Raw genomic sequence first — 10658 nt, 5'->3', positions numbered from 1 at the left:
GGCTCAGAAGGGCAGAAAGGGGGTGAAGCCCAGGCTTCTAGCTCTCTACCCCTCAGCCTACACAAGCTCCGTTACCGCCTAGCGATCTGAAACGGGGAGAAAGAAAATCTCTCCCAAAGACAAATATCTGAATGAACGAACAAGCGAATGGATGAGTTGGGTTCGGATCTCTGGCTTCATATGGCTGCTAATCTCAGGAGAAGCCCGGCCAGGCAGCTCCGGAAGCAGGAACGGAGTGAGGTCTGATCCTACGTGTCTACAATGCAGGGTCAGGCTGCAGAGGGTTTGGCTTCCTTCCCCACAAGGGCTTTCCTTTTGTGCCACAAAATACCCAAGAGCATTAACACGTTTGGATAGTTCCAGAAGTCCCCTTACCTTTCATCTAGAGGAGTTTCAGGAGGTGGGAACGCCCATCCACGATGGGGAGATGCGGTCCGGACACCACCTGGGGGTTGCATGGCCCTTCCAAATGGTTCAACCTGCAAGAGACCTAGACGCTCACCCTGACTCTGTCCTCAGCGTCCGCATCTGTGAAACAAGGAGGTCATCTGCCTACATGTCCCTCAGTCTTCTCCGGTACCTTTGGAATGAAATCGAAAGCCTCTCGCCTGGGTGTTCTTACCTTGCAGGGTGCAGCCAGCCTCCTGACTCAGCCCCTGCCCGCCGGCCTCCCATCTCCTCAATCCTGCTCCTCGAAGGTTCTCTCCCTCCCCAACCTCCATCCCGTCTGAAGGTCTGCGCTCCTGTCCCGATGCGCACTGCGGGACAGGCACGCTCCCTTCGGTACTCTGGTACTGGCCACGCTGACAGGGGGCTGTTTGTACCTATGTCTCTACTGGGATGCCTGTAAGGACGGGGTTCTCGGCCTCTTCCAGGTCCCCAGGACCCCGCCAACACCTGGCGGGCAGCAGGTGCTCAAAACATATCGGATGAACAGATAGGAAAAAAAATAGGTAAAATTCAAATGATTTCCCGTCAGAAGCTCTAGGTACACTGTGCCTGCCTCTCTGCGTGCCCCTGGAGGGAGAGAGCCCTGCGAGTGGCCAGAGACCACAGTGCACGTCAGAACCCCCCCAGCACTACAAGAAAACGGATGAATTTAAGTCGCCTTCTCTACTTTCAAAGCAGGTCTTGGGTCCTGATTTCCTAAAGGAAGGGCAGCCTGGCAAGGATGTGGCAAGGCTGAAATCAGGAAGAACCAGGATCCCTAATAAAACTCTTCAAAGGAGCTGCTTCTCAATTTAACAGCGGTTTTTTTTCTTTTTCCCTTTTATCAATGAGCACGTTGCTAGGGCAGGAGGGGAAGTGGGAGGGGAAGGGCGGGCCGGGTGGGAAGGTGTGTAGGAGGGGTCAGGGATACGGAGCGCCTGTCATCTCCATGACGCGGACGGCTGGCTCGGTTGGGTGTATTTTAAATGAGACTGGGTCCTGGTGTAGACACCACGTCTGGGATTACCATCCACCCCGTGACCTGTCACTTTTATATATATGCACGAGGGCGTGGAGTGGTTTCCATAGAGAGGGAAGGTCACGGCCCCCTCGGGGCACCACAAGGGAAGCAGCAGCAGGGGGCGTGCCCCGGGGCAGACCTCCTGGGCGGGCAGCCGCTGCCCGCCCCACTGAGCACTTCCACTGCTGAGGGAAGGCCACCGACAGGTAAGATTTCAGCCGGGGACGTGGGCATGAGGGACAAGCGTGTCGGCCGGGCATTAGGCAGCAGGTGCTGGGGACCGGACAGGGGCGAGAGACCGAGGCTGCGGGCGCCCCACGCAGCCCGGCGCTGAACGGGACAGTCTGCGCTGTAGGTGAGGAGACATCCGCCCTCCCTTTTTGGCACAGAGGGCCCTGCTTTGCAAAGCCAGTAGATTGGAGGGAGAAGGGGCTCCTGCAAGTGTATTTTCCTGAACAGGGGTCAGTGGTAGACAAGACAATCGTGCTTGCAGATGGGGAGGAGGTTGGGAGTGGCACCTACCGACGAGGCTGTGAGTCCCCACGGGAGCAAGGGCGCTGCCGGGCGGGCGAGGTCTCCTCCTCCAGACCTGGACACCGAGATGCAAAGTGATTCACCCAGGGCAAGTGAGAGCGGGAGGGCGGCTTCAAACCCGGGTTCCCTGCCTTCAAAGCCTGGAGTCCTTTCTCCCTTGACAAGCAGGGGACACTAGAGGAAGGGGACAGATAGTCTGTAATGACTTGGTGCCACCTGGGAGGGGGAGGGAACGTGAGGATGGATGTTGGAGGTCCCCGTTTGATGTCCAAGTTCTCTGAGAAATGCTGTCTGTGGTTTTCTCCTCAAACACGGCAATCTAGCATGCACAAACACACACACGCACAGTTCTGAGAACGGATTAAACAAGATGAATGAGCATCCTGTTAGGGACGCATGACCTGTCACCACTCTCCTCCCGCCTGACCCCGTCAAAGCCCTCACGGCCCCTCTAGGGGTGACCTGCTTGGACGCCTGTGGGAGTCGGTGTGACCCACACTTGCAGGGGTCCTGCCAGAGGAGGGCTCATTTCCATAATACCGGCTGGAATGCGTGAAGCCCCCCCCAGATCCCACAGCCACAATTTTATACAGTGTTTCTTAGACGGACGGGGCAGGACAGGGCAGGACGGAGCAGGACGGGTGTCCTTCTGCCTTCCGGCCGGCTCTGGGCAAAGCTGTGCAGCCCCTGCGTTTGCCTCTGGCCTCAGCTTTCGTCTTTGTTCCCCTGGGGTCCCCTCTCCCTGTGGGTGCTCTGCTCTCACAGGTCCCTCGCTGCCCCCACATCCCCGGTGTGACTCTGGGACAGCTCTGAGAAACACCTAGGAGAGTACTGCTAGGTCCTGACAGAATGGTCCAGAAAACCACAGAGGGAGAGCTTTGCCCCCTAGAATCCAACTACAGGGGCAGTGCTGGGTTTCATAGCAAGTGGCAGGGAAACCTTGAACCTGAGTGTCTCCCCAGGGGTGGTGGCAACGGACTCCAAAGAATGTAAGAGGGGACGCTTGCTCAGGAATCAGACTTCACTGAGGAGAAAGGAGGGCTTTTCCTAGTGGACAGCTTCTCCCCTGCAAACCCTAGACAAAGCTCTCTCTACGGCTTCCCTCCAGCGTTAACCCTGTCTCTGTGAGCTGGGTTCTGAGTCTCTAAATCCTGTCAGCCTCACAAGCCCTCAGAAGCTGCTCAGACGCCTGCAGGGGGCTCCCGGGCACAGGGCAGCCAAAGCCACAATTCCCTACGGTGTTTACACAGAAGAACTCACTGGACCCTGAGTAACTGACAAAGCCGAACGTCTGGGCATTGAACACAGCACGTTCCTGGAAAATGGTCTCTGGCCATTTGGTGCGCAATTCTAAGGGGTGCCTGCGTGGCCAGGACACGGAGAGAGCTGCTTCTCACCGTGTGGCCCACGGCCCCTCGGCATCAGCATCCTCTAGGAGGGGGTGTTAAGAGATGCAGATTCTCGGGCCTCATCCCAAACCCACCGATGGCGCCCTGCGGCCCGTGTTGGAGCAGTCCCCTCACACGGCTCTGAGCAGTGTAAAGGCCGAGAACAGCTTAGACTGTGTTCAAGGCAAGAGGAGCCTGCGGGGTTAGGATGGAGAAGGAGGTTCCAACAGCCGAAACTACAAGCCAGGAAACACAATGAAGATATCGGTCTGTAGGATCAGTTACTGGACCCAACTAGCTGGCGTGTGTGGCTGTGGGTGTAGAGAGGTAGAGATACAAATAGACGTGGGGGTCACCGCAGAGATGGCTGTGCGTGAACCGAGTCTGATCCTAGCAGGACCCGGGGATCATTCGTGGTGCACACAGAGGAGGTGAGCTCCTCTGTTAAGTACCTAGCTTGTGCAGAGCTGTTCCGTCTCAGTTTAGCCAGTCACTGCTCTCCCGTGTACCAGGTGAGGGGATCGGAATGCACAGGGCTCAACAATCTGTCCCCGGTCCTCGGGCGACCAGGACAAGGTGGATGTGAAGCCGTGTGTCTCTAACTCCCAAGCCTGCGTGGATTTCACTGCACTCTGCCACACGCCCAGATGTAGCTAGTTCGGGCTTTCAGAGCATGTAAAGCAAGGATCACATTTTTTTTCATAACTATTTTGATAAACTCAAAAAAATTTTTTTATTTAGTGGTTTTTATTTATTTTTGAGAGACAGAGAGAGACAGCATGAGCAGAGGAGGGTCAGAGAGAGAGGGAGACACAGAATCCAAAGCAGGCTCCAGGCTCTGAGCTAGCTGTCAGCACAGAGCCCGATGCGGGGCTTGAACCCACGAACCACGAGATCATGACCTGAGCCAAAACCGACGCTCAACTGACTGAGCCACCCAGGCGCCCCTAAACTCAAAATTTTATGGTATAAAAACCAATGAACAAACAAAGCAACCTGGTCAATTAAAAAAAAGAAGAAAACAAAAGGCAGGCAGTAGGTGGAATGCGGAGTGTGTGAGAACACAGCAGGCTTCTAGAGAAAACTTGCCAGGTCAGCGTGTGTGTGTGTGCGTCCAGGGTAAGTGAGAGAGCAAAGCTTACCAGATCCCCCCCTTAGAGAGAGAACGAGACTCAGGTGTTTAAGGGTCAGTTGTAGCCTCATCCATTCACAGCACAAGGAAGTTGGGAAGTGGACGTGGGTTCATTCCCACTCATTTTCTGGGAAACAACCTGCTCAAGGTCATGGTGACAGTGATTTGCAGGGCTGAGGCTGGAGCTCAGCATGGGACCGCCAGCCCTTCTCACTCTGCCTGTAACTGCGGAAAACAGAATGAGCCACTGCTGGCCTAGCACTCCTCAACGCCCGGAGGGACCCCCATGTTGATTTCTTTATCCGATGTTTCTCACCGACTAAAAAACTACCTGAATAAGAGCAGTCTCTCCAAAGCTCCATAGCTAACCACATCTTCCATGCTTCCTTTTGTGCGAGCCAAGGATGTCTTAGAAAATAAACTCCAGGGGCGCCTGGGTGGCTCTGTTGGTTGAGCATCTGACTCTGCATTTCAGCTCAGGTCATGATCTCATGGTTCGTGAGTTGGAGCCATGTGTCAGGCTGTGGACAGAGACTGCTTGGGATTCTCTGTCTTCCTCTCTCTCTGCCCACCCCCTGCTCCTTCTCTCTCTCTCTCTCAAAAATAAATAAATAAATAAACATTTAACAAAAAAGAAAGAAAAGGAACTCCAAGTTCAAGTGAAGCAACCAAAGCAAAGAGGGTGGCCTTTCACTCTTCGCACCTCCTGGGATGGTCCGGCAGGGTGGACGGGAGCAGGTGGGGGTATCAGCACGTCGGGGTGTGGAGGGCAGCCAGTCCTTCTCTGGGGGGAGTACATGAGACCCCACCCCTTGACCTCACGTTTTTGTCTCACGCATGAAGGTGACAGTAGAGTAAAGGACCCTCATGTCCTTATTTCAGAGCTGGAGAGAGTGCGGCCAGGCAAGGTGTAGGCTGGGCTTGGTCCTGGGACACAGGAGCTAAATTCTGCCCATATCACCGTGTCCCTAAGGCATGGTGACCACACACAACCCAAATTCTGATCGCCTTCTGACACGCTGTGGCACACAGGAGGCTGGGCAGAGGGTGGGAACGGCCCTGTACAAGCCCTTCTCCCTGCTGGAGAAAGCAACTTGAATTTCCATCAGCCCTGTTGCCCAGGGGCCCAACAACCATGAAGGCCTCAGCCCGGAACAGTCCGGGTTACAGGAGGGCCGCTGAGCTGGATACTTTCACTGCCACACATTCTCCATACACTAAATATAGGGTTTTCCCCCCTCTTCTTTCTTTTTAATTTTTAAGTGTTTATTTATTTATTTTTGAGGGGGTGAGGGGCAGAGAGGAAGAATCCTGAGCAGGGTCACACTGTCAGCACAGAGCCTGACATGGGGCTTGAACTCATGAACTGTGAGATATGACCTGAGCCACCAGAAATCACTGGAAGCATTTATTAAAGCCCAGATGGCTGGCGCCAGTCTTTTTGATCCAGTAGTTCTGGGCCAAGACTTGAGATTCTTTGCATTTCTAACAAATATCCCGATGCTGCTGGTCTGGACACCCTACGTGGGGCACCATTGTAGAATAGGAACGAAGCCCTAGTGAAATTTCACCCCTGCCCTTCGGAGCTCCAAGCCCTTCTCACACCCCTGCCTCCCCGTTTTCTGCTCCAGGGAGAGATGCCGCAGCCAGCCCACTTCCTGCTGCTGCTGCTGCTGCTGCTCCCCGGAGCCGCCAGGCCAGGCCTCTCCCAGAAGCTCTACAAAGCCAAGTCCTTCATCAGCCGTATCAACACAGCCCTGTGGGAGGCCAAGCGGAGCCCGCCGGAGGGCGCACCGCTGCTGAGCAAGACCAGCCTCCTCTACCTGCCCAGCCAAGACCCGTCCTCCGGAGAGGATGAGGAGCAGGTGCGGGAGGGAGAGGACAAGAAGAAGAGGACCTTCCCCAGCTCCGGGGGCGGCGGGGCGGCTGGAAGCGGCCAGAACAAATACCCGTCCCAAGCGCAGCTCAGGGGAAGGCCGTCCCAGGACAAGGCCAAGAGCGATCGGCGCACCAAGTTCACTCTGTCCCTCGACGTCCCCACTAACATCATGAACATCCTCTTCAACATCGCCAAGGCCAAGAACCTGCAGGCCAAGGCAGCTGCCAATGCGCACCTGATGGCACAGATCGGCCGGAAGAAGTAGAAGCGGAGGCCGGCAGGAGGGGAGGCACGGTCAAGGGCAAGGACGGAGGTCGGCCCGGCTGCTCTGTATTTGGAGGGATGGGTCCAGGTCTACAGGCTGCTTCACTGCTCCATCCCGCCCTCCTCCTCTGCACACAGGCTCAGGAGAGCAGGACCGCCCCCCTGCACAGACAGGAGGCCCATCATCCTTCTCCCTACATCTTACCTCTCCTTCCTCCATCCCCGTGACAGGAGACAGAGGTCCTGCTGTCCTGCTCCCCACACTCCTCCTCCTCACCCTGCACACCACCCCGGCCAAAAGAGGAGGCGCACCGCTCACCATCCTGACTTCGGACCCCTTCCCTTCCCACTCGCTCCCATTAAAACCAGTGGCGTCTGCAACCCTGGGCTGCCTTGAGTTCCTCTTCACTCAGCCAGCGCTGTCACACCTCGGAGTGTGCAAATGGGCAGGTGGATGAGGGAGGTGGCTGATGGGTCCCTTCCCATTTCTCCCGGGATGGGGTGGTTCTCGGTGGTCCTAGGAGGGGGTAAAGAAGGCCTTGGAAAGGCCAAGCCCACAGGACCCTGTCAGCTGTCGCTCAAGCTAGAGCACACGGCCTGGTCCCACTCAGGAGGCGCCTGGGGTCTGTTCTAGAACAGGCACGGGGCTGGTGGGGAGAGTGTTCAGGACATCCCGAACTCCTCCATGGCTGGGCACGGGGTCGCTAGGCTGTTAGCAGGTGCTTATCAGGCCCACAGTAAGTGTCCGGCTGATGCCTGGCCTGTTGGGAGAGGCTGGCATGCGAGGCGAGGCCGCTGCTCTCCGGGAGTCAGTAGCTAAGTGCCGGGCAAACCCAGGGCTTGAAAGGAAACAAACCCGGGGCTGTGTGAGTGGTGAGCTGCAAAGTGACAGCTACTGGTGTAAAAAACATATGAGGAATTCAGAGATGAGAGGGCTTCATCGAGTAAAACAGTCCACTATGAAGAGGCCTCAGCAAGAACTGACGGCCTCCGACCCGGGGGCTGGATTCCCATCTGGTTCTCCCGTCTGCGCAGGGACGTCGTGAACACACGCCAGGGGCTCGTGCGTGCTGCCATGGCTTCACGTAAACAACACACATGCACAGCAGCAGCCAACACCAGCACGGCCCCCAGAAGCTAACAAAACACAGGTAGATGGCAGATTCCACACAGGGCCAATCACATAAACACAAGTGGCCCACAGGGGCTTACTGATGAAAAGCACAGAGCTGCTAAAAACCGAGAACAATTACCCACCTCCCCCCCACTAATAAGCAAGGATGAGACTAGATCTCTCTCTCTCCCTCCCCCCACTCCACACACACACACACACACACACACACACACACACGATCCTTGTACATGCGAGAAGCTGTTGAATGTCATCCCTATGAGAACTGCACTCACGTACAATGTCTCACCTCTCAGTTTGTCCGTAAGTGTCCGTCCAAAGTCCGTAAGTGTGATGGCTAACCTAGACTCCAAGCGTGAGGTGGCTCCCTCCATGGCCGGCTGGCACGAATATAAACACTAGAAAGGCACGTTGGAAATACTCAAGTTACACACTCATTCTTTTAAGATTTTATTTTTAAGTAATCCCTACACTCAACCTGGGTCTCGAACTCACAAACCCGAGCTCAAGAGTTGCATGTTCCAGCCAGGCGCCCCTACAAATTCATTTTACCTTTATTTGTTTATTTAAGTTTATTTACTTTGAGAGAGACAGAGCAGGAGAAGGGCAGAGAGAGAGGAAGAGAGAATCTCAAGCGAGCTCTGTACCGTCAGTGTGAAGACAGATGTGGGGCTCAGTCTCACAGACTGGCACATCATGACCTGAGCCAAAATCAAGAGTCAGATGCTTAACTGACTGAGCCACCAGGTGCCCTCATTTTCCTCTTAACTCAGCAACCCTGCTTCCAGCAGAAATTCCTGGAAGAAGTGAAACTGGACTTTTTTTTTAAACGCTAAGTTAAACTTGAGGTGAAAAATACCTCATCTCGTAACAGGACCAACACTCAAAACCCTGAAAATGTAACCTGTTCCCATCCCGGAAAAGCCCCTGGCAGAGGCCTGAGACCCAGAAGACCCCGTGCGATCCCAGCAAACCCACCCAGTCCCCCTGTCAGTGCCCAGGCACCCGCTTCAGGAATGCGATCTCATCAATTTCTCACAACTATATTTTAAGGCAGTTATTATTTTTTCCATTTTGAGGATTTTCAAGTTTGTGCTTTATTTTTGTTTATTTTTGCTCTGATAATGTATATTCTGTTCACACAAAAGGACAGGAAACAGGGGATGGACCTGGCTAATGAAAAAATCAAGCGGCGGGGGGGGGGGGGTCACATTTTTGGTTTCACGAACAACCGAAAACTAGGACATGAAAGTTGGAGCCAGTGGGGCGCCTTTGTGGCTCAGAGGGTTGGCGTCTGACTTCGGCTCAGGTCATGATCCCGCAGCTTTGAGTTCAAGTCAAGCCCCGCGTCGGGCTCTGTGCTGACAGCTCAGGACCTGGAACCTGCTTTGGATTCTGTGTCTCCTTCTCTCTCTGCCCACCCCCCAACTCTCAAAAATAAACAAACATTAAAAAACAATTTTTTTAAGTTGGCGCTGCTGTCACAAAGCAGGCTCGGGGTCACTCGGCAGTGACCTGTCCGGACAGTGGCTGGATGGGAGAAGCTTTGCAGACAGTGGCCTCGAGTGGACTTTGATAAGTGGCTAAAGAAAATACTGTGGGTTTTCTTTGTTTTTTTCCTTTTTGGTTTTCTGTGGTTGTTTTTAAATCACAGTTAGAAGCATTACAAAAGCCCCGATGAAGAGGGTGGTAAAAAGAAGACCCAGATCACTGCAAACGCCAGCGAGTTCTTTCTCTCTGTGTAAGCATATGACCACCTGCTAAAGCTAGACTATCTTCGGGGGGCGGGGTTTGCCGGCATGGGGAGGGCGGGCTGCACCTAACGCTGTGTTTGTTGGGGAGTCCTAGGAGAGACTCAGAGACAAGAAGAGGCAGAGGCTCAGGGAAGTGAGGGAGCCCGTCCCAGCTCCCCGGCTGGGAAGTGGCCACAAGGCCACCACTTGTCCTGCACGCAGAGCTGACCCTTCTCACGCACGAAGGGCATGAAACGCCAGCTGTGCCTCTGCTTCCCAGGACTGGCATGAACCTGGGCGACCCACGGGCGTGCAAGCTGCTGGGTGGGGCCCGCACAGGAGGCCGCTAGGGCTTGGGACCATTACGTCCCCAGCAGGGGAGTTCTGAGCCTTCCCCATGAGTTAACGGCGAGGGTAAGTGTAGGGATGACCGGTGAGGGCTTTGCCAGAACGGCCCCCGCGCCGGTGGGGAGCGCGGGTTTGTGCAGGAACACGCCGGTGTGCGCTGCCTCAGCTCCGGGCCGACCCTGACCTGCGTGCATGCCAGATCGGGGGTCACGGCCACACCCACAGGTGGCCCCGGCTCCACCTGCCACCCCTGACAGCACTTTGTGGAGTCGTGGCAGGCAGAGAGCTGGTGTGGATCCTAATCGTTTTAGAAGCAGGAAGCCCCCGGCCCCGGCCTTCCCCTCCGTCAGGAAGTACACCGAGAAGGAGCAGCCCGGCCGAGAATCTCACATTCCAATCTAGGGGCAAGGAGCCGTGTTTGAAGAGTACTGTAGGAGACTATGTCAGGTCCAAGTCCACGGTGTTCTCGTCCCAGTACCCCAGGGTTTGACATTGTGACTGGCGCTTCGGCGAGCCCTCGGTTACCATAAGCTGTCACCTTCCTGAGACACCATCATGCGTGTGCACAGGCTCCTTACGTGGCCGTGAGCCCAGCCAGTGACCGAGTGACGGGTCTCAGGACACACGGCGTTGCACTCATGACCAAGGACGCCCCATGTCCTTAAAGGCTGGAAGGGGCCTGCATAGGGCTTCACAGGCCTGTGTGGGCGAATTCTGCAGAAAGGACTACTGAAGAATATGGCAGTCCTCAGAGGTCTTCGGCAGAGTCTCTCCGCGGAGACTCTCTGATTCTGTTTT

General features: G+C 55.3%; 1 protein-coding gene across 1 annotated transcript; it reads left to right on the top strand.

Moving 5' to 3' along the window:
* Positions 1 to 1572: 1572 nt before the first annotated feature.
* UCN3 (urocortin 3) lies at positions 1573 to 7002 on the top strand. Its single transcript, XM_029955823.1, has 2 exons — positions 1573 to 1656; positions 6136 to 7002. Exon 2 carries the CDS (start codon positions 6142 to 6144, stop codon positions 6646 to 6648), a length of 507 nt encoding a protein of 168 aa, XP_029811683.1. The 5' UTR covers positions 1573 to 1656; positions 6136 to 6141; the 3' UTR covers positions 6649 to 7002.
* The last annotated feature ends 3656 nt before the right edge of the window (positions 7003 to 10658 follow it).

Source organism: Suricata suricatta, chromosome 10 (genome assembly GCF_006229205.1).
Source record: "Suricata suricatta isolate VVHF042 chromosome 10, meerkat_22Aug2017_6uvM2_HiC, whole genome shotgun sequence".
NCBI classification, from domain to species: domain Eukaryota; kingdom Metazoa; phylum Chordata; class Mammalia; order Carnivora; family Herpestidae; genus Suricata; species Suricata suricatta.
Note: the sequence above shows the minus strand (reverse complement) of the source record. Positions and strands in the feature narration are given on the sequence as shown.

Bases quoted from the DNA above. Each gene is read 5' to 3' on its own strand.
- UCN3 (XM_029955823.1), top strand. From the start codon at position 6,142: ATGCCGCAGCCAGCCCACTTCCTGCTGCTGCTGCTGCTGCTGCTCCCC.